The sequence below is a fragment of the Rhipicephalus microplus genome, chromosome 1, assembly GCF_043290135.1.
Source record: "Rhipicephalus microplus isolate Deutch F79 chromosome 1, USDA_Rmic, whole genome shotgun sequence".
NCBI lineage: Eukaryota > Metazoa > Arthropoda > Arachnida > Ixodida > Ixodidae > Rhipicephalus > Rhipicephalus microplus.
Window position 1 is genome coordinate 247,166,340 of NC_134700.1, and position 24,041 is coordinate 247,190,380.

The window sequence follows — 24,041 nt, forward strand, 5'->3', positions numbered from 1 at the left end:
AATTTGACAGCTTCCAGGGAATTTTTAAATTACTTTTTTAATGAACTTTAGCTCTTTCATTGTTTTTTTTTTGTTTTTTTGCTATAGTTTAAAATTAAAGAGTTTCGATACCATCTAAGTCTCAGCAAATCCCCCTTGGTGAGTGCGAGGCCTTGGTATAGGGAGAAAAAATACAGCAAACGCTTCATCTCAGTATTACTTTTCAACGTCTTAATTCTGTTCATCAATATAAGTAGAACAAAGCCTTTGATATTTCCCAACACGAGCAATTTAACTTCAAAGGATGCCTATATAACTACTAGTTTAGTCACTGGCAATGTATGTGCAGCATTTGTTGATTTTGGTTGGCATGTACTGCATACTTGTTAAGGACTGTGAACTGTTCTTAAACTGTAAATTTGTCGATGACAAAACTCTGGCTCGCTGTGGGCATGTTCACATTTTTTTGAGTGGAAGGCTAGAAATGTTAGTAAATGAGTGATCAAAATACAGCATTGTCTTGCATAAAAAGCGCAATCCTTGTGTGCTAGACTGCTCTACACCAGAATGCCTCAATCACATGGGCTTTATGAATTGGCAGCTTCAATAGAAAAGAGGGGAAGAATTATCAAAAATAGAACATCAATAAATGATCTTGCATAAACAAAACGTAGTAAAATACTTTTTCCCTCTTTCTTCAATGTAACAATGCTGTCATTTCCTAACATGTCGACAGCAGAAAACTTTTTTCCGGATGCTTGTCAAGCAGGTCAAACTCCAGCCTTGTTTTTCGTATGCCATCAAACTTCCACTGGCAAGTATCACCTGGCCTTTCAAATTAGCATTTAACTGCACTGTCTCCCCTTTTCACAAACGTCAAGGAATGGTAGCAGGGTGTGCTTGTGCTGCAGCAGCAACAAAAAACAAGTTCAAAATTTTCAACAAGCACTTATGCTGTTTCTAACAGATTCTGGCCTCTTAGGCACCAGATTCATAAAAGAGATGGGGTTTACTGCCTCAGCTAAGAAGACAAAAAAAAAAGACAAATAAATGGTCTTGTTTCCTAACAAGCATGCATGCTCCATGTATTATAACAAGTCGCTTTGCACATGGAATATATACAGTGCTGCATGACGACACCTTTTGTATTATTCCCCATACTCGCACCATTTCCAAATGTTTGAGAGCTCACGAGTACCAATGTTAACATAACCTTTTGCTGAAAGCATTGCCACCTAAATGAAGCACAAGCTGTATTTCTAGCAATTGTTTGTACAATTGTTGTTACATTTAACTTGTCTCCTACAACTTTTTCGGTGACAGTATGAATTAACTAGTATACTAGCAAAATAGTCTTTCACATCAGTGCAACGTCCCCAGCGTTTACTAGTTGCACAGATATAAGGTGAGATTGGAAAAGCCTTTCCGTCAGCCAGTTCCCTGCTCAACGTTAGCATTAACCAATTTGCGATATGCCTTAACACATGGGAGCCCCGCCGCAGTGGTCTAGTGGCTAAGGTACTCGGCTGCTGATCCGCAGGTCGCGGGATCGAATCCCGGCTGCGGCTGCATTTCCAATAGAGGCGGAAATGTTGTAGGCCTGTGTGCTGAGATTCGGGGGCACATTAAGGAACACCAGGTGGTCGAAATTTCCGGAGCCCTCCACTACAGCGTCTCCCATAATCAAACGGTAGTTTCGGGACGTTAAACCCCACATATCAATCAATCAATTAACACATGGGAGTTCTCATGTTTGCTTGCCCTTTCAATTTCGGCGATCAAGAAGTCAAAGTAGCACGATCAGCTAGTACAGCTTTTATTTGACAAGTTTGCAGATGTGCCAGGCAAGTGACACTTATCAAACAAAAAGAACGGTCTATTTTACAGGGGTTGTGATGGCGAGTCTTCAGGCCACATAATGATACTGGTTTGGGTTGTCCTTGTCCCTTTCCAGGTAGTCTCGGTCTATCAGACTCTCAATCCTCTTCTTCAGGTCTGTGGGCTGCAGTGGACCGAATCCGCAAATTGTGGTAAAAGCGAACAAAAACAAGTATGTCATATCGTAATGTCATTACACCAAACAAAAACCAGGAGAGAGAAAAACATATCCGCTACTCTATTGCAATGTGTGTCAAGACACTATTAGCTATAGAATTGTACAATAGCACTTCTACCCCTATTCGCATCGCCTTCTCGTTCTCTTGCCATGTTTCGCTTTTGTGATGACACCTAAACCATGCCATTAGGCCTTTTATAAATGTGTACAGTTGTGAAGTACTTACAATGCACAGTTTGTTGATGCTATGGCTGATCACAAGTATAGCTGAGCCCTTCGTAATGGGTGGACATCTTTAAACCACTCACTTGTTGCACAATTGATGGGGGATGGTTCCTAGTATGTTCCTATACTTCTGCCATGCAATATAGTATGTCTATTGATGTGTCTCTTTTGCCTGACATAATGCCTCTACAAGATTTGTCAAAAGCAGTTTCAAGCACTGGTGTTGCCTCATGATAGAACACTTCACTGCCATGCAGAATGCCTAGATTCGATCCCAACTCGAACCCTAATTATAATTTACGTCGAACAGGATTTTCTGCTCATGAACAATGCCACATAAGCCAACGCCACATTTTCTGCGATGCAGGCTATTTAAAACTATTGTGTCAAAATGCATTAAATTGTGAATGGCAGAGCACCCTTTCCACCAGATGACCAACTATCCACTATGTAATCACTCTAATTCACTATGCAATTTTGAGACATTAAACATCACAATATAAAATTTCAACACTTTCCTAAAATTAGAGGCATGAACTGTAAGTAAGGCTGCATAAAAAAATAAAAAAATGCCAGGCCTAGGCAGAAGGCACAGCACAGTCACAGCGAAAGCTAGAAGAGCGGCCTTTCAGAGCCTTTCAAAACATTCATTGGGTAACTACTCTACTGCAAGCACACTTGCTTGATATCCACTAGGGCATTATTAATAAATTTTTTGGGTAGTAGACTGGCATTTGCTATGCTATTTTAATTAAGTTTAATTTTATTTTATTATACCCCTTAGGGCCAGAGGCATTACAGAGGAAGAGTGGTAGCAACACTTTGACATTTAAAAAAAAAAAAGCAAAAAAGAAAAAAAAAAGAAATACAATAAAACAAAAATGTAAAACAAAATGATTATGTAACAAAGCAGCAAAATGCGAACTTATTTTTCGTCATTCTTCTGAGAAGCGTGGTAACAGCTGAACACTTGCAAGGAATTCTGTGCCCATTGTTCATGCAGTGGCTGACAATGATGACGAATTATTGCTGAAGTGGTTATGCCCCACAGTTCACACGGGAACAGGAACAAGCTTTTGTAATGGGTAGGAGCATTGGACGGCCTACTCGTTACGGTATTCACATTATGCGACGACTGGTTGTTCTTTCGATGTTTTAAAACCCTTCATGCGCAGTATTGATGACATCAAGCCTGCCTAATGAAAGTTTGACAACAAGTCACAAACACCGGTGTAGCTCAGTAGTAGAATACTGGGCTGGCACTCAGCGGACCCGGGTTCGAGCGCCACTGTGTCATTGATACAAGTTTTTTTTTTTTTTCCTCTAATTTCGCGCGATGTGGTTACAGGCAGCGGCAGCGGACAACTGCGTGTGACCCGAGTTGTGATCTCATGAGAGCTTTCGCTGTAATACATCTCAGTACAGCTGCCTCCAGCAACCTTCGCAGGTGTTCTGGAAGTGACAGCTTCTTGCAAAGTTATGGTCAACCAATGCTTTATATTTGAGCTTGCTGCGTAAAAGCCATCACACATAAGACTTCTGAGCTATAAGAATGCTTATTGGTCATGCAACGAATCTGGCTAGAATAATGTTAAGTTGCCCCTGGCCAAGTTCAGAGATCACAAACCAACAAGTGCAGCACATTGGTTACACAACGGTGGTCGTTTCTATAAAATGGCGAGCAAGAGTGTCAAGGGCACACTGCTTTGCAACGTCACCGACCACGGCACGTAATCTACTAATGCATAACTCACAATCCTTCCACTAGGAAAGGGCTATGCAGCAAAAAAAAAAAAAAAGTACAAGTGCAAGTGGGCCTCTTTGTTATGTGACGATGAGCCTCTTTACACTGGTAGTGGAGAATGCAGGGTAAGAAAGCTGAATGACAAAAAAAAAACAAAAAAAAACAAACCAAAATGGGAGGGGAGCACCTGGTGACAGCAACACTCACCCACCCTCCCTCTCAACTTTGCAGTGAAGCAGGAATATTTAATCATTTTTATATCTGCTGACATTGAAATGACTAGAAAATTTTGGTTAAATGGTCTCTTGATTGCACCTCAACTTCCAGTGCATGGCAAAAATTTGCTGCGAGCCTTGATTAGGGGCCCTTTGACAGAGTCATCCAAATATAACTGAAACAAAAAAGCCAAAGAAATCCAGCAGTAAAAAGCCAAAGGACTAACTTACAATAGAGCACTGACTGTGCCTGGACCGGCAAATCAAAGAAGAATATTTGAATCCTTCCATTTCACCCCATAGTGAAGCAATGTGCAAGCAATCGGCCCGTACCTAATAATGCTATTTCAGTCTCATATTCAGTACTCAGCCGTGACAGTACAAGCCTACAGTAGTGAGACCATCTCTCAGCAAGAGTTATGTGCACTGAATGTATCACCTGAGTGTTCAATTGCTAATTGTGGATGGACAATATAATTAGCACAATTTCTCAAGTAAATCTAACCAATTATGACAAAATTTAGCATGCCTTGCTTCACTCAATCAGCCACACACTTTTCTACAAATGTGCATCAAACATAAGTGTACTATTGCCACTGTTGCCGACAACAAGCTCATAGGTACATGTTTATGTGATTTGAACCTACACAATTTCTTTAGCCTTGAACTTAAAAAATTATCACTTTTCTACAAATTACACATTACAATATGTTTACACAATTGCAATATGTTTGCAGCGAGGTGTGAAATTTTGGAATTTAGACTTAGGTGGTCCTTCTACATATTCTGCCTAGAGGTCATAAAGCTGTCTCCATTGACTTCATTGGGTTTTATGTTCATACAGTGTTGTCCCGAGAAACGAAAACCTTACCGTACGTTATGGAAAGAAAAATTATTAGAGTAACATTACTAGACATGTAGACAATATTCTTGGTATTCGAGAGTGATTGGATGCAGCTAGTGACTGAAAGGCGGGCAAGTTCGTTCTGTTTCATAATAATGTATATGCTACATCACAACTATACAGTAAAACCTCATCAAGGGGAGATGCAAGCCGCAAAAACAAGTTTTTCCAGAATTACATATTTTTCATTTTTATTTGCTTTCACAAGTTTAGTTACTCTATTTTCATGACGAAAAAACTGGAAATTGTAATTAAGCTTGAAGTATGTTAAAATCACTTTTAAAGAGCACAAGGTGGCTACTAAAAACATAAAAGAGCTCAATGTCTAGACTTCCCTGGAAGTTGTCACCTGGCTGCTTGCCATTGTATTTCGCATGAGTGCAATAAAAAAACATGCTCAAAATAACTATGATTGCCAAGTTCTTATGATGGAATAAGTCATCTTAAAAAACACATCTTTTCAGCATAGATGAGCATTTACTTATACCTTGAAGATGCGTCTTTCTCGAGATCCACTTAAGGACAACATTGAAAATCATGTTTTTGGTGCTTCTGATAGCCAGATAGAGATGAAATTCTGCCCATATATTCCTTAACATGTGAAGGGTGCAAGTATCGCTTTAAAACTTGATATCGCCAGTAAAATTATTATGAACATAAGTCAGGAATTAGTATGGGCTGAGGAGTCATAGAATTCTCACAGTACAATTTTTCATGTCCATTAAGTGTCTTATATGCACTTTCTTGATAGTTATTTGCGTTCTACAGTTACTGTAGAGCAATATGAGCCAATAATGGACCAGCACCATCAATATTTAGTTGGATAAAAAGTTCATCCAAAACAAACTATACTTTACATATAGTCATGACATAAGACAAAAACTGAGCAACATAATATAAAACTACAGATTAATAGAACTTTTTTTTTCTAATCGCATCTCCCCTTAATTTAGTTGGTCATCTCGAAATCCCACCTAATTTGAAGGACGTATGCAGTCCCATATCTTGCAATGTAAGTTTGAGGGGATAATCAGAAACGGCGGTCAGCACCAGCCCTGTTAACTTGCAAAAATTTGGGATGCCATTTGCCAATGCCTTCTCCCGATGTCACCGCATATCCGCAGAATGAATGCCCTTAGGAGCCACAAAGCAATGCAGTGTAGCGATACTAATGAGTGACAGCTGAAGAACCTCCCCCATTTTGCTGCTTCATTCAAAAACACATAATTCGAAAATTTTTCACAGTACCAATGACTTTGAATTAATCAGGTTTTACCAAATAAAGGACAAGTCCTGTTAACTGACTCGTTCCTTGAGCTTGTTTCCTAGCCCTAGCTAGACAATATTATGATTTAGCTAACATTTTACAACTTAGACAATATCTACCTTTGATTATTCAACACAATTAGCTAATGCTGGCCGCATTGCATAATGCAAACAGCAGATAGTAACTGTTGGCCTACAAAAGAGAGTAATCCACACGATAGCAAAGATAGCCGAGGATGGCTTGATCATGTGACAAGAGTAGGAGATGTGGTGGTACACAATAGAGTGGCGGAAATGCTTTTCAGCATTTTAGAGCAGCCACTGGAGCAGGCAAAATATGCTTTTAGAGCAGCTACTTCTGTGTTTGGAGCACGTACAGGCTTTTCATGACACGCACAAAAGAAGAAAATTTAGCTTTAATTTAGTTTAATATTCCCTCAGTTCACATAATAATTTATACATTTGTACAGAAGCAGAAAGCCCACAAAATAAGCACGAGAAATAAAAGTAGGACTATGTAGAGAAGCGGTGACATTATATAGTTAAGAATTTTTTAAATATATTTTTTAGATAGGGAGAATTTTTATTGCACGTTGCACGATGCTGCGCTTCCGCATCGGCAGCTGCGCCGTCCACACCCGCAATGCGCATGCTCGCGTCTCGTGCCACATGCTTGCCTCTCATGCCGGCCCAGGAAGGCATCCGCAAAACTGTCGCTGCCCTCCACCTCTGTCACCTCACAAGGCCGACGCAGGCAACGTCTGCTAGTCAAAAAATGACTGCTCGCACTGCCCAACCCTTCACTGGCCACCCGTATGTGTAGGCACTGGATCGCGCGTTCAAAATTCTGTGACGAGCACCGCCCGTCCTTACTTGGCTTTCGTTTGACGTTGAAGGCCATGTTTCTCCTTCATTCAATAAATAAGAATAATAAAAACAAAATAACAATTAAGTATTCCCAAACCATACCCAAGTATGCAACATTCATGCAATGCCCCCATCACTCTTGAATGATTTACTCGAGTTGCCCTCGTGGGAAGATGCCGGCGGCAATCTTTACCTTGGTCAGCGCTGTGTAAATTTCATCTACAGTGAAGGATATTGCACCAAGCTGGCTGCAGTATGAAGTTCATAGCAGCCCGCGTGCACAAACACACACACACACACACACACACGCGCACGCACGCATTCAATGCTTGTTAAAGTAAAACATTGTTAATACGTACATGCATGCCGAGAACCTTCTGGGAACACAGTTATTTACGTACTAAATATAGTATTCTTTAACTACCAAGCACATAAATGTGCGCAAGGTACCCTTGCATGGGGGGTGGGGGGGGAAGGTTCCCCACAGTGGCCCCCTTAATATTAAGCCAATGTATGGGGCTGGCTTTGAGCCCCCCGTTCGCCCCTCCGAACCCCCGTGCACACGCCTATGACTAAGTATCAATTTGCATTGCTTTACGTGCGCTCACCACTAAAAAAAGATTAAATACAGTGCCACAGACAATATTGCCTAAAGTGCCCACCATGAAGCCATTTCTTTCTTTTTGCCGATGTTCAAAAATGCTTGGTGTTTTCGCATAATTGTCGTCCGATGGCACGCAGTGGCGACACCAAAGAGCATTTTGAAACTACTGCGGAATTCGGGATACTCAGCGACTGACATAGCGACGAAACGGAAAAATCGGCTGTCCGAGATAAATGTGTACGGCAATATGCTACTTAACAAAAATTGACAGTTTTTTTTTTTAGATGCATTACGATCGCAGGGGGTCGATCGTCTCCTCAGCAGTTGTATGCAGTGCTTCGCTTACTTGGCGTACACACCATGCCGAGCCATTTGCACCTACTCCGCTTGAGACCGTGCACAGATGCGGCAAGAAGCCTTTTGCTTAACACGACGATGCACACTTTCTGCAAGCGATGGAGGTGCGTTTAGGCTGTCGTCTCATGATAGCGTGCGCTACGCTCGCTGTCTCGAGGAGCGTGATCTACGACGCTCAAATCAGCAACAGCGAGTTGCTTTCGTTTCTGGAAAAGGGCGCACGTTTAACATGGTCCCGCACAAGGATTGAGGCGGCAGTGATTGGAGCCTCAGCGTTCTCATGTAGTTGCCGGCTATTAAAAGCGTGCACTAGCCCTAAAGCGGCGCTGCACCACACACGTTGCTTTTGCCGGCGATAAGTCGTACTAACGCGCTTTTCGATAGTCGCCACATCGCCTTCGTTCTTTGCCAATGATTAAGAATCGGTAACGCCGCATCGCGTGGAAGTAAGAATAATTGATTGGCCGATTCCATGCTTTAGCAGCAGCACAAGTGAACAAGATTGTGGCCATCACGTAATATCTGCTCATGATGCGTGCTGTCAACATTACTTTCGGTTCCAAAACCACCTCGTGGCGCAGCAATGGCACAAATTAGACAAAAAAGACCATTTTGAAGCAGTATGGCGCAGTAATTTCCGGTTGGTGCAGGTTCCCCACCACTGCAACTGAATATGCTGATAAAAGAGAAAAGAATTTCTGGGAGAACCATGCTGCTATATAAGGTGTTGCAAGAGGACGATAGCACAAGAGCAGGAGTTTTGTCCTACCTTCACAGGAAACTTTAGCTGATCGTAGAGCTCAGTGATGAGCAAGTTGTGTGTAAGGTTCTTGCGCATTTTCATGATGCGCACCACAGCAGCATCAATCTGGTACTGCCTGTCCTGGAAGACTCGCTCCTGCGTTGAGCTCTGCTCTTCAGCCGTCTCACGCATCTGCACCTGGTTGATCTTGATGCGGAAGAGGCGGTTGCGAAACTCTGTGTTGAACACAAACTGGTCGCCATCTTGGACCTCACGGCCTCGGGGCTCCTTTTGCAGCACACGGGCCTTGCCACACGCCAGTGACTGCAGTGTACGCCGAAGCTCACCGTCCTCGATCCGAGTCTGTTCACTGAGTTCTGCCAGCCCAATGGGGCCGTCCACTTTGTTGAAACACAGCAGTACCAAGGCCTGCAAGGCAATGTCAGCATTACACTCTGCCACTCAGGGCTACTCAAGGTCCCTGGGAGGTGTCCCGGACATTCTCTGAAGTTAGCTTGGTTGTATGGTAAATGGGAGACCAACAGCTTGCTAATGTCCATTATTGCAAGAAATTAAACCGACAAGGAGGACACGGCTTCGTAGCCCACAAAAAGTTCAGGACAGATCTTGCAGTTGTCATAAATGCACTATATTTCTGCTTGCCATGCAATGTGCAACTACGCATGCCTCCTACCTGCACCAAACTGACTCACTTTTGCCAAGACCCAGCTGGAAAACTGATATTAAGTGAATTATATCAAAAGTTCATTAGCAAAGCCCTGGTCTGCAGGCTTCTTAACCTAGTTATTAATAACCTAGCATTAATAATTAATCATTATTAATGTTAACCTAGCAAAATTAGTGAAGTTTGGGGTAAACACTCATGTTTATATTCACAAATACAGATGTACTACTGTTCCAGAGTGCATTACAGATGGCATCAGAGTTGGCTCAAAGTGTGTAATGTTATTCGATACTTGAAGCGTTTACAATCCTTTCATACTCGAACGCAACCTTGCAGAATAGATGAGTTTTTAAATAAAATGTTTTTTATTGTGTTCATTATTTCTTGATACTTTGTAAAACAAAACACACCTCGTGTCTTTTCAAGTGTAATGTACGTAGAATTTATTGTGTTTAACTGAAATATCTCATTACAACAGTATGCATATTGTGGCGAAGCCTTCGAACAGTGGGTCGTCCTCTTCAGCGCCTTCTAGTGGGTTGCCCTTTTTATCAAAAAGAAGAGCAGCTCGTGCAGAGAGTCGGTACCCGCATTGACTGTCGCTGTCAAGCATCGTCGACAAGTGTCCGCCAATAAACGTCTCAACAATTTGGTGGAGGTGCTGTGCCCTTCTAACACCTTCGGTTAGCATTTGATGCCCCTGGAGCTTCGATCCCGCACCGTGCCTTCTACCATGCACCAAGACGCCGCACAGCAAACGCTTCCTCCTGCGCCGACGCCATGTTCCGGTGTCCCCCGCATCCGCGACCCTCCTGTTTTCACCGGCGCGAATGGCACCGACGTCGAGGACTGGCTTGCTATGTACGAACGCGTCAGCGTCCCCAATCATTGGGACGAGGCAGATAAACTTGGCAACCTGGTTTTTTACCTCGCGGGTGTGGCCGGCATGTGGTACAACAACCACGCATCCGATTTCCCCACTTGGTCCGCTTTTAAAACCGCCGTCGTCGACGTGTTCGGCCGTCCTGCCGTTCGTAAGCTCCAAGCCGAACAGCGGTTACGTGAACGAGCACAGCAGACCGGTGAGTCCTTCACAAGCTACATAGAGGACATCCTTGACTTGTGCAAGAAAGTGGACGCGAGCATGTCAGAGGCCGACAGAATTACCCATGTTCTAAAAGGCATCGCCGACGATGCCTTCACCATGCTCCTGGCCAAGAACCCTCGCACTGTGGCAGAGATCATTACACTTTGCCAAAGTTACGAGGAGCTGCGACGACAGCGCTCGATGACCCGTCGACCACCCTCACGTGACGCTGATCTCTCGGCCTTGTCAACACTTCCGGACCACACCGCCTTGCTTGCTGAAATCAAGTCATTCGTGCGTGAGGAAGTTGCCCGCCAGGTCTCTTTACTAGCCTTTGCTTTCCTGCAACGTGCTGAACAGTCGTCAAGCACACTTCTGCCTCCCCTCCGCCGAGCCATTCAGCAGGAAATCGCGGAGGTCGTTCCAGAATATCACCAGCCGCCTCCAGTATCTACACCACTCAGTTACGCCCAAGTTGTCGCCAGGCCACCCCCACCGATTCCTGTGACTGGCCCCCTTGGTTACACCGAAACCATCGCCAGACCCCAGGCCTTCGGAGAAACTGTGCCGCCTACTTATACCGACGTCATCCACGTGCCCCGTGTGCCGCCCACTATGCAGTTATATCAGCAGCCGGCTCGCCCATCGCGTTCTTCGACATGGATGGGACCCGCGAACCGATGGCGCACTGCGGACAATCGCCCCATCTGCTTTGCTTGTGGTTGCGTCGGTCACGTAGCACGCTACTGCAATCGTGTGCAGCGACCGCAGGTGGCCTCCAATTTTCCCAGCCAGTCGAGCCGCTTTTATGACCAACCGCCACCTACGTCACCGTCGTCCCGCCCCGCTCCATCTACCCGCCGTTCACATTCTCCGCGACGTCGCTCACTGTCGCCGATGCGGCCACGTCCGCTAGAGGGTGACCAGGAAAACTAGTCGTCGCAGTACACGAGGCAAGGGCTGCGACGCTGTCGAACTGCGGAAGCCCTCAGCAAAGACCCTCGAACGTGATAGACGTGCTTGTGAATGGTGTTCGTGCATCTGCCCTTGTAGATACTGGAGCCGCCGTATCCGTCATGGACGCAAAGCTTAGCCGACTACTGCGCAATGTGACCACGCCACTTTCCGGGCTCTCCCTCCGTACAGCCAGCGTCCAAAGCATTCACCCTACAGCGATGTGTACAGCCCGCCTCATGATTCAGGACGTGATGTATGCCGTCGAATTCATCATCATTCCTTCATGCTCTCACGACGTCATCGTAGGATGGGATTTTCTCTCCCGCCACGACACCGTCATTCATTGCGCACCAGCAGAAATAGAGCTGACACCATTCTCTTCTTTGACGCCGGCCGACAGTCCATCTGCTGCAAGCAAGTTACTCGTCAGGGACGACACGCAAGTGCCTGCAAACTCGTCCGCGGCGGTGTCGGTCTACTGCGCAAGTCTTTCCGACACCGCTGCACTCCTCTCACCATCTCATCGTGTTTTCACCAGAAAAGGTTTGCTGGTTCCTTTCGCGACCGTGCAAGTAACTCGCGGCAGCACCACCATTTTTGTTCTGAACTCATCCCCGTACAGTGTTACGTTGGTGCGAGGGGAATGTCTCGGCAGCGTGGAACCCATCGAAGACGCACAAGTCATGGATCAACCTGATGACACGCACTGCCGAAGCTCCAATACGCTTAGTGCTGTTTCTACATCTGTTTCATCATCCGCTGATGTATTCGGTCCTTCCATTGCCGACAACCTTACGCCGGTCCAGCGCTCCCAGCTTCTGGCCCTGTTGGAAGAATTCCGCTCTTCTTTCCATGTCGCTCAACCTTCTCTCGGCCGCACATCCACTGTTACGCATCGCATTGACACAGGCGCACAACCACCACTACGGCAACGTCCATATCGCTTATCTCCCACAGAACGCCGTGTAATCAACGAGCAAGTGGACGACATGCTACGCCGCGATGTTATTCGACCCTCTAACAGCCCCTGGGCGTCTCCTGTCGTTCTCGTCGCGAAGAAGGACGGTTCTGTGCGGTTCTGTGTGGACTACCGACGTCTCAACAAGATCACTCGTAAGGACGTGTACCCACTACCGCGTGTGGATGACGCGATTGACAGCCTGCAAGGAGCCGAATTCTTTTCATCTCTAGATTTGCGCTCAGGGTACTGGCAAGTACCTATGGCTGAGGACGCTCGACCGAAGACCGCTTTCGTCACTCCCGACGGCTTGTACGAATTCAACGTCATGCCGTTTGGGCTGTGCAATGCGCCCGCCACCTTTGAGCGCATGATGGATACCGTTCTGCGTGACCTGAAATGGCACACGTGCCTGTGCTACCTCGATGACGTCGTCGTTTTCGCTCCGGACTTCTCCACGCACCTTCAACGTCTGCGGCATGTTTTAACGCGTCTGAGTGACGCCAGTCTGCAACTTAACCTAAAGAAATGCCGATTTGCAGCTCGGCAGTTGACAATACTCGGCTACGTCGTGTCCAAGGACGGTATTCTCCCCGATCCATCCAAGCTTCGGGCCGTGACCGAGTTCCCCAAGCCGACATCCGTCAAGGAACTGCGCAGTTTCATAGGACTGTGTTCCTACTTTCGGCGCTTCATCCGAAACTTCGCGTCTATCGTATCGCCGCTGACAAAGCTCCTCGGTAGTAACGGGCCTCTCCATTCGTGGTCATCACAGTGTGACGACGCATTCACAACGCTCCGTCGTTTGTTGACGTCGCCTCCCATACTCCGCCACTACGACCCTACTGCCCCTACAGAGGTACACACGGACGCCAGTGGTGTCGGCCTCGGCGCTGTCCTTGCGCAGCGCAAACCAGGGTTCCCGGAATATGTCGTGGCGTATGCAAGCCGTACGCTTACAAAAGCCGAGACTAATTACACCGTCACTGAGAAAGAATGTCTGGCAATCGTCTGGGCCCTTACCAAGTTCCGACCTTATTTATATGGTCGCCCATTTGATGTAGTCACCGACCATCACGCGCTATGCTGGTTGTCATCATTGAAAGATCCCTCAGGCCGTCTCGCCCGGTGGGCACTTCGCCTGCAAGACTACGACATCCGCGTGCTGTACCGCAACGGAAGGCAACATGCTGACGCCGACGCCCTGTCGCGCTCTCCCTTGCCCGACGACAATGCCCACGACTCAGCGTCTCACCTTGCCGTTTCTTCCATTAGCATTCATGCCGTTGCTACTGAACAGCGCAAGGATCAATGGATTGCCTCACTGATAGACTTGCTGACTGATCCATCCACTCCATCCACTCGCGCGTTGCGTCGTCAAGCCCACCATTTCGCCGTTCGCGACGACCTTCTCCACCGACGCAATTACAACGGTGACGGCCGCCAGAGGCTACTAGTCATACCCCGCAGTCTGCGCTCTAACATATGCGAATTCTTTCATACTGATCCGCAATGTGCGCACTCCGGGGTATCGAAGACTTACCAGCGCATTCGCCAACGGTACTTTTGGCGCGGCATGTACCGCTACGTGCAGAAATTCGTTCGCTCCTGCATAGAATGTCAGCGCCACAAAACTTCAACGCACCTGTCGCCGGTAGGTCTGCAACCTCTACCTTGCCCTGCCAGGCCGTTTGGGCACGTTGGCATCGATTTGTATGGGCCACTTCCACTAACGTCGGCTGGTAACCGCTGGGCCATTGTTGCTGTGGACCACCTCACGCGATACGCCGAAACTGCCGCTCTCCCCGCGGCTACAGCGAGCGATGTGGCCTCCTTCCTGCTCCAACGATTCATGCTGCGACACGGTCCACCTCAGGAACTGCTCAGTGATCGAGGCCGCGTCTTCCTGTCTGAAGTCGTCGAAGCCATTCTCAAAGAGTGCAACGTTGTTCACCGCAAAACTGCTGCTTACCACCCGCAGACGAATGGCCTCACTGAACACTTCAACCGTACGCTCGGCGACATGCTCTCCAAGTACCTGAAATGGCACACGTGCCTGTGCTACCTCGATGACGTCGTCGTTTTCGCTCCGGACTTCTCCACGCACCTTCAACGTCTGCGGCATGTTTTAACGCGTCTGAGTGACGCCAGTCTGCAACTTAACCTAAAGAAATGCCGATTTGCAGCTCGGCAGTTGACAATACTCGGCTACGTCGTGTCCAAGGACGGTATTCTCCCCGATCCATCCAAGCTTCGGGCCGTGACCGAGTTCCCCAAGCCGACATCCGTCAAGGAACTGCGCAGTTTCATAGGACTGTGTTCCTACTTTCGGCGCTTCATCCGAAACTTCGCGTCTATCGTATCGCCGCTGACAAAGCTCCTCGGTAGTAACGGGCCTCTCCATTCGTGGTCATCACAGTGTGACGACGCATTCACAACGCTCCGTCGTTTGTTGACGTCGCCTCCCATACTCCGCCACTACGACCCTACTGCCCCTACAGAGGTACACACGGACGCCAGTGGTGTCGGCCTCGGCGCTGTCCTTGCGCAGCGCAAACCAGGGTTCCCGGAATATGTCGTGGCGTATGCAAGCCGTACGCTTACAAAAGCCGAGACTAATTACACCGTCACTGAGAAAGAATGTCTGGCAATCGTCTGGGCCCTTACCAAGTTCCGACCTTATTTATATGGTCGCCCATTTGATGTAGTCACCGACCATCACGCGCTATGCTGGTTGTCATCATTGAAAGATCCCTCAGGCCGTCTCGCCCGGTGGGCACTTCGCCTGCAAGACTACGACATCCGCGTGCTGTACCGCAACGGAAGGCAACATGCTGACGCCGACGCCCTGTCGCGCTCTCCCTTGCCCGACGACAATGCCCACGACTCAGCGTCTCACCTTGCCGTTTCTTCCATTAGCATTCATGCCGTTGCTACTGAACAGCGCAAGGATCAATGGATTGCCTCACTGATAGACTTGCTGACTGATCCATCCACTCCATCCACTCGCGCGTTGCGTCGTCAAGCCCACCATTTCGCCGTTCGCGACGACCTTCTCCACCGACGCAATTACAACGGTGACGGCCGCCAGAGGCTACTAGTCATACCCCGCAGTCTGCGCTCTAACATATGCGAATTCTTTCATACTGATCCGCAATGTGCGCACTCCGGGGTATCGAAGACTTACCAGCGCATTCGCCAACGGTACTTTTGGCGCGGCATGTACCGCTACGTGCAGAAATTCGTTCGCTCCTGCATAGAATGTCAGCGCCACAAAACTTCAACGCACCTGTCGCCGGTAGGTCTGCAACCTCTACCTTGCCCTGCCAGGCCGTTTGGGCACGTTGGCATCGATTTGTATGGGCCACTTCCACTAACGTCGGCTGGTAACCGCTGGGCCATTGTTGCTGTGGACCACCTCACGCGATACGCCGAAACTGCCGCTCTCCCCGCGGCTACAGCGAGCGATGTGGCCTCCTTCCTGCTCCAACGATTCATGCTGCGACACGGTCCACCTCAGGAACTGCTCAGTGATCGAGGCCGCGTCTTCCTGTCTGAAGTCGTCGAAGCCATTCTCAAAGAGTGCAACGTTGTTCACCGCAAAACTGCTGCTTACCACCCGCAGACGAATGGCCTCACTGAACACTTCAACCGTACGCTCGGCGACATGCTCTCCAAGTACGTCGCCGCCGATCACACAAATTGGGATTCCATTCTACCCTTCGTCACCTATGCATATAATACCGCCCCTCAGAGCACTACTGGCTTTTCACCTTTCTTTTTATTATATGAAAGGCACCCGTCGCACACCATCGACACTATACTTCCGTACAAGCCAGATCCGTCAGAGTGGGCGCCTATTTCTGCTACAGCCAAGCTTGCTGAAGAGTGTCGAGAGCTTGCAAGGACCTTTACAGCACATGATCAAGAGCGGCAAAAAGGCATTCGCGCTGACACCAGCACTACTGCGCCCACGTTCCTCCCTGGAGCGCTCGTCTGGCTCTCGATCCCTACCACTTCAACTGGCCTATCTTCAAAACTATTGCCCAAATACGAAGGCCCCTACCGTGTCGTCGAACGCACTTCCCCTGTAAATTACTTGATCGAACCCATCGAACCATCTTCGGACATGCGCCGTCGAGGGCGCGACATTGTCAACGTGGAGCGCCTCAAAGCCTACCACGACCCGCTCATAGTAACCAGCTGTTAGGTCGCCAGGCGGCTTCCTCTTCGTACCCGGGGTAGTTGTGGCGAAGCCTTCGAACAGTGGGTCGTCCTCTTCAGCGCCTTCTAGTGGGTTGCCCTTTTTATAAAAAAGAAGAGCAGCTCGTGCAGAGAGTCGGTACCCGCATTGACTGTCGCTGTCAAGCATCGTCGACAAGTGTCCGCCAATAAACGTCTCAACAATATTATCAGTGGCAGCTCCTTAAAAAGATAAGCTTCCTGTCACAAAGCAGACTCGGTGTGTGAGCATATAGCAGAGGAAGACACAAGAGTTGTGCCGAGTGACACTTGATTATGTGTCGTTGATAGTAATTGCCAGACATCTTTTCTTAGTAATTGCCATTATCTTGTATCACTACTGACAATAACCTCATTACAAATCTCAAAGGTGCGGGTTATTCATCCAAGAATCTGCCACCTTGTGATGGGTTTTGTTATTGTTAATGAGAAAGGTTGAAAGTTCTGGAAGGCCCCTGCGATGCTCGTCAGCAACACGCAATCACTGCCACTCACGGCACGGCTCTTCGTCGCGCTCTCCTATCTGCCATGTGGCTCCAGCCTGCCGCCGCTGAACCGACGTGCGTGCATTGTTGCTACTTTATCTGGTCGATCACACAATGCATGCAGCTAGTTAAGAAGCATCCCTACCTAAAAAATTTCATGCCGTGAACATCACTGACCTGAAAGAGTGAGACTTGCAGTTCCTTGAGACCGCCACCGGGAAATGTGGCCCTGAGTACACAGTGACCAAGGCTGGGTTGCCACTGGAGTTTGCGGCCAGAGTGCTTGGCCAGGTAGAACTGGCGGAAGAGCTCCTGGTGGCGAACCATAGCCGCGGGCAACGACACCTCCTGGGCTGGGTAACTCGGCCAGTAGCCCATTGTGAGGACGCTCACCGTCAGCTCAAGCCGCTCACGGCGCTGCTGCTGCCGGAAGGCCAGGTTCAGTTCCTTGCTCAGTTCCATGTCACGGAACATGCCCTCCAGCTTGGAGGTGAACGCCGCACCACATTCCTGCTTGAGCTTGCACAGCATTGACTTCTCAGCATCCACAGAAGCACTCTTGCCCACCAACAAACGTTTGGCCAAGTCCTTCTTGTAGAAGGCCTCAAACACGTCCTTGCCTGCAATGAATGTGCATGCGAGAATTCCAAGAGGTCTTCCTTAACTCACTGGCAGCCCGTGAAGCTGTCGTTATCCACAAAACATTGCCTGGTCATTATGTGAAACGCACACCTCTGCAACAGCAGTTAAAATATCTTTAGGTTTGGTGCCAATATCAGCCCTATCCTGTGTACACATGTACATATACACACAGAGCCCTAAAAGAAACAACCTCCGATAAAAAAGGAAGCTGCTACATTTCTCTTACAATGCTAACTAGCTGTCCCTTATTACTGACTTCCTATAAATGATTGATTCATTGATTGATTGATATGTGGGGTTTGACGTCCCAAAATCACCATATGATTATGAGAGACGCCGTAGTCGAGGGCTCTGAAAATTTCGACCACCTGGGGTTCCTTAAAGGGCCACTCACCAGGCCCCATACCGAATTTTAGTTAGGCAGTGGAAGTTGTTGGGTGTTCAATGAGGAACGTATTGCCACAAAAATTTTTGGAATTGGTTCATTACGAGCAGAGAAAACAGGTTTTTTGAAGCGGTGCGAAACGAGGGTGAGAGGAGACGAGCTCGAAACCCTTGCCGCTCCTCCGCGTAGCCTTCGCAAGCCAAACCTCTTCCCCACCCTCTCCGGCGTGCGACCAAGAGGTGACGTTCGCATGACGTGCCCGAACAAGCCCAGCCCCCGTGCACACGAGCGGTGTTGCTTTGTTGACCAGCGTTATTTTGTAGTCTTCTGCCTGTTTCTGCGGGATTGTTTGGAAACGCTGGCTTAGACGCGGTAGAATACATGAGCACAATGAGTGCGCGAACGCGTAGGAGCGTTCCACGACGATCGTCTGCTCAATGTGCTGACCAAGGGAACCCGAACGCATGTGAAACACTGGCACATTAGCCCCGCATCTCATAGCATTTCACGGGGAAAAAAAATGTAAGAAAAACGTGCACAATTTTTTATTGCGTCTCATTATTTATTTCAAGTTTTACTCATCTCTTAAAGCAACAAATACATAAACTACGCATGTTGTGTTACATAATTTTTCCCATGTCACGTGGTATACTGTTGACAACGTGAGAGCAGAGTCGTCTACGTAGAGGACCAACGTGACCGCAGTGCTGTGTACGTAGGGCCATTCCTACGCCTACGTCATGCCCTCATTCTCTACGCGTGCGCAGGTAGAGGGGAGGGCAAGCAGCTTTCATCTTGAAATTTGACCCATTTCTGCGGCGCGGAGCGTTGCAAATTTTGGCAGACGTGATCATGAACGCCTCGTCAACGCATTGCGCATGTCAGCTCAAAATTGTCAAACCTGGTGAGTGGCCCTTTAACGTGCACCCACATCTGAGTACACGAACCTACAACATTCCCGCCTCCATCGGAAATGCAGCCGTCGCAGCCGGAATTCGATCCCGCGACCTGCGGGTCATCAGCTAAGTACCACCGTGGCGGGGCACTTCCTGTAAATGAGTGTTCTACTTTTTCAGATAACTAACAATGGGATGCTCACATCATCCACATCTCCGAAAAAGCACTTTGGAAACTTGGCTACCAACGACAAACTTTAACAAATGCAACGACAGAGTGTAAACTAACTGCTTCCAAGTAATTCCTCAAATACTAAAATAGGAAACAGTGGCCCACGTTTCTCAGCCGACACTAGGGCCAGCCATTCCCCTACCAGAGAAAGTGAGCTCAACTGATATGTGAACGCTTCAATCCAGCAGTGGGCGAACAAGGTGCATAGTCAATGGAGCATTTTATTACGTCTATTTATGCACGGAAAGTTCTTTATTTAGTGCAGTTAGTTTGATTACTAGTGATTAATTGTAAACGTTACCTTTGACATAATCGGTATCATTTTGCAAACCTCCTATCGTAGCGCGTGTGTTCTCGTGTATTTACCTCAATTTTTCGGTAACTAGGGCACTGCGGTTGATAATATTGTCGTTTCAGACGTTGCCATAGCTTTCACTCTGACATAAATTGTTATTTGACTTTAGTGTCCCTTTAACATTACAATTATTTTTTCTTTCTTTTATACTCACCGTGGATGAAGCGGAAAAGCACCATAATTTTGTCCAGCAGCCTTTCCAATTCTTCTTCTGTTGCCTCTTTGTTTCCTGCCCTGAGCTTCGAGTCCACAAATTTGGCTGCAACAAAAGTAGAATGGTAAAAAACTAGTGAATGCTGTGCTATACATAAAAAAAGCTCAAATTACGACAGATAACTATTGTTCCATCCCTAAAAAGTATAGTATTCGTGTCTGCAAAATAATGCCTGTGTAAATGATAGGACACTACTAATGGTCTTTCCTTGTTAAAAAAAACTGACATAAACATGTCTGAAACCTAATAGAGCTTAATGAAGGACACATTAAGTATAATTAATTCAATGAACTATACAGACTGACAAAAGTATGCACATTTAAATTTCAATATATACAAGCTGTACTAGCAGTGAAATACTTTATTATATAGAGAGTTTTGCAAAATAGAGATATTGATGTTTCAGCAGTAAAAAGACATACCTTCCTATCTCATTCCTGGTGGCACTACATATTAATGCTCAAATTACTACAAGAAGCTCATGCCCAACTGTTTGTTTAGGAAAACTGGGTGCTTGCAGTGCAGATCGTGCCCAAGGCAAAGTGTCAGCACAGTACATCACTTCCGATCAGTGCATATGGCATCTATCGTAGGCACGAATTTTTAAGGGGCCCTGAAACACTTTTTAGAGTAATCATAGAATGAATTCACTGGAAGAGCTTATTGCCTCACGAATTCAACGCCGCAAAAAAATTTAAGGAATCCGTCCAGTACGAGCGGAGTTACAAAGATTTGTGACACGCTGCAATCGCATTCCCTCTTCCTTTGTCCAGACGAAATCGCTGGAAGCTAAGCAGGGAGGGATGGCAGGGCCACAGAGGAACATCACGTGCACCCCGTAACCTTGAGCACTTTTTCTTTCTTTTTTTCCCTTTGAATGCACAGCTTTTTCAGTTTTGATCACGCACGCACACGTGGACAAGTGGCAGCCTCCCGCGGCGATCACTGTGACGAGTGAGCGCGCCATGTTCAGATCAGCCAATGGCTGATAGATGGGTAATTCGCGTGTGATTATTAAGTATATCGCGTGATTTGTCAAGAGAAAGCAATTTATAACTGACTTTGACAATTTATTGTGAATTCCAGGCCACGTGCTGCGCTATAATATTTGGCTCGCGTGTTGTTGGGAGCCTCTGCTACCAATTGGCAGCGTTTTCTGACGATGCTCAAAAAGTGTTGCAGGGCCCCTTTAAGGCGCAATGATTAAACTGCACCTAGTGTTCACATACTTTTCAAACAGTTCCTTAGAATTTAAAAAAGAAACTAAGATTCCTCTCCCTCAGAGCAAAATAGGCAGGCCACAGCAAATGGCACAGTGCTTTTAACTATGCAGAATTTAAACCTTTTGAGTGTTTTTGCCGCACATGCACGGCGGCAGTTCTTTATCCCACAATGTCCTCGCCGTACGGGTACGTTTTCAAACCTCCACTTAAAATTTCGTGCTATAATCACAATGCATGCTCCCCGGGAGGTGCTGCCACCTCCTAGGACTTACAAAAAGCGTTAGAAATGATTGTAGACATGATTATCTCCTTGCGGATACAAACTGAACTGATTTTCCGCATCAGCATTTGATGTGGTCGACAGCGACGCTGATGTGCAACACTCTTGAGCGGTTTTAGCTTCACCGAGTTATAGCAACAAAGGCGCATGAACTTTGATTTCATCTTTATCAGCACTTTCTTGCAGAGGCAGTGGAGTTGGTTTCCATCTTTATTCACACTCCTCTTGGCTTGTTTATCACCAACACTTATGGCGTATTCTCGCTCTGTTTCCTTAACTACAGAGTTTAACCTGCCCAAGGTAGCCGTGCGCAGAGGGGATGCCGTGTGCGTGCGCACCAACACAACTTGTCAATACAAGAGAACAGACATGCATTCAACGTGCACAGACTGCAATAAGGTGCTGTGCACAGACTATTAGGAGGAGATACTATTAAGTGGAGATGAGAGTAAAAAAACACAAGTTTTTTTTTCTAAAATTACATATTTTTACTTTTTATTTGCTTTCACATGGTCAGTTTCTCTACTTTCATGACAAAAAAAAAAGAATATGAACATTGTAACTAAACTCTAAGTACATTAAAATCACTTTAAAAGAACCCAAGCTGGCTACTAAAAACTAAGTAGAGCTCATTGTCTACAGTCTCCAGGAAATTGTCACCTGGCTTTGGAAAACATTTTGCATGAGAAGTTCACTAAAGCCACAAGCGCAAAATAATCATAATTGCCAAGCTCTAACGATAAAGAAATAAATTTTAAAAAACATATCGTTTCCGCATGGATGAGCTTTCACTTATGTATATCTTTTAAGTGCGTGCGTTTTTCTCAAGATCCATTTTTGGGCAACTTTTTGAGTTAAGACATCATGTTTTTAGTACACCTGATAGCCCAATTGGGATGAAATTTCGCCCACGTATTCCTTAACATATGAATAGTGCAGGAATCTTCTTTAAAACTTGATATTGTCCGTACAATTATTATGAACCTAGAATAGGCAATTAGTATGGGCCGAGGATTGTAAGCATTTTCACGTTACAATTTTTCTTGTCGATTAGATCGTCTTATAAGCGCTTTATTGATACTTATTTGCATTCTACAGTTATGTACAATGTGAGCTATTAATCACTCAGAACAAGAAAGGTTTAGTGGCATAAAAAGTTCACCCAAAACGAAATATACTTTACACATTGTGATGGCCAAAAACAAAAACTGCAGTTTACTATCAAACTAACTACATATTTGAAATCAGCATAAAAGCCTATCTAATAGAAAAAATTTTATTTGCTTAGGCAATGTATTAACGCTAATTTTTCGAATCTCATCTCCACTTTTTAAACACTGTGCAGTTCTGAGTGACAATGACACCAAAATATTTTGTTCCTGAATTATTCAATTATCTTTTTTTTTCCTGACTGTACACCTTTCTTATATTCAAAAGCCGCAATAAGTAATTTGACCATCTGCGAAAGTGTTTTCCGGAAAAAATTGACACTCAATAAAAGGTTAATGCATAAAGTGCATACCACAGTGTTCTTTAGCTGCTTTTATCATGAAGATCAACCAACCTGTTCAGTTTTGAACGCTGATACCATAGAAATTATTTGTATAACGCTTTTCATAAAAATTTCTTAAACATTTTGTATGTGTGCTTACCACAGCATCAATCATGTTAGCAAGTACATGCAAAAACTACAGCCATGTCTTCTATTGCCCTTGAGCAATTAAAAAAGGGCTATTGATGTTTTTTATACATAAATGTCAAGTGATTTTAATCTCCTTAGTTTGTAGAATGTAGCAGTGTTCTTTCTCCTGAACAGCAGGATGGAGTATTGTCAGGTTGAATAATCACAGCATTTTTTTTTTTCCAACAACCACTTCAGGTATCTACAGTGTACCTTGCTGTGAACAAAATGAGAGAGAGTGAGCACATGAATGTCGAACCTATGAGCTCGGCTGGCTTGTTTGGCCTCTGGTTAATGAAGTACTCAAACGCTTCCTTGAGTGAGTTGACAAACTTCTCGTTGCGGTGGAAGCAATGGTTAACCACTTGATCCATCTGATCCTTAAAGTCCAGCAGCTCCTGTACCATGGACCTGTCTCGCTCTGGGTTGCTTACTATTACCCGACCACGTTTCTGCAACACAAAGGAATGGCACTGCGATCAGCATGTGTCAGAACATTTCACTATTTCTAATGTTTCCTTTAGAGGCACATGTAAAAGACAGCCGTCTATTATTTTGTTTTATAGGGCAACTACAGAGATCTATCGATGTCTGCTGATCTCAATGAAGTTCTCGGTATATGTTCGGCATTTCGATGATCTGTGCAAAAGTATATGACGGAATATACTTCATGCAAGCATGAAGGAAGGAATATACTGAGGAGAGGCCGTTATGTGACATTTAGTTAAGCCAAAAGTAGGGAAATGTAGAGGACTCCTCC

General features: G+C 46.1%; 1 protein-coding gene across 1 annotated transcript in view; it reads right to left on the reverse strand.

Annotated features, from left to right (window-relative positions):
• Window positions 1-1,775: 1,775 nt before the first annotated feature.
• The window catches only part of Cul4 (cullin 4), a 49,238-nt gene continuing 26,972 nt past the window's right edge, over window positions 1,776-24,041 (reverse strand). Inside the window, exons 8-12 of the mRNA XM_075892425.1 lie at window positions 23,541-23,733; window positions 20,038-20,142; window positions 17,551-17,993; window positions 8,987-9,388; window positions 1,776-1,981 (exon numbers count right to left, since the gene is read on the reverse strand). Coding sequence (XP_075748540.1) covers window positions 1,886-1,981; window positions 8,987-9,388; window positions 17,551-17,993; window positions 20,038-20,142; window positions 23,541-23,733 — 1,239 coding nt within the window. The 3' untranslated portion in view covers window positions 1,776-1,885. The remainder of the gene's footprint in view (window positions 1,982-8,986; window positions 9,389-17,550; window positions 17,994-20,037; window positions 20,143-23,540; window positions 23,734-24,041) is intronic.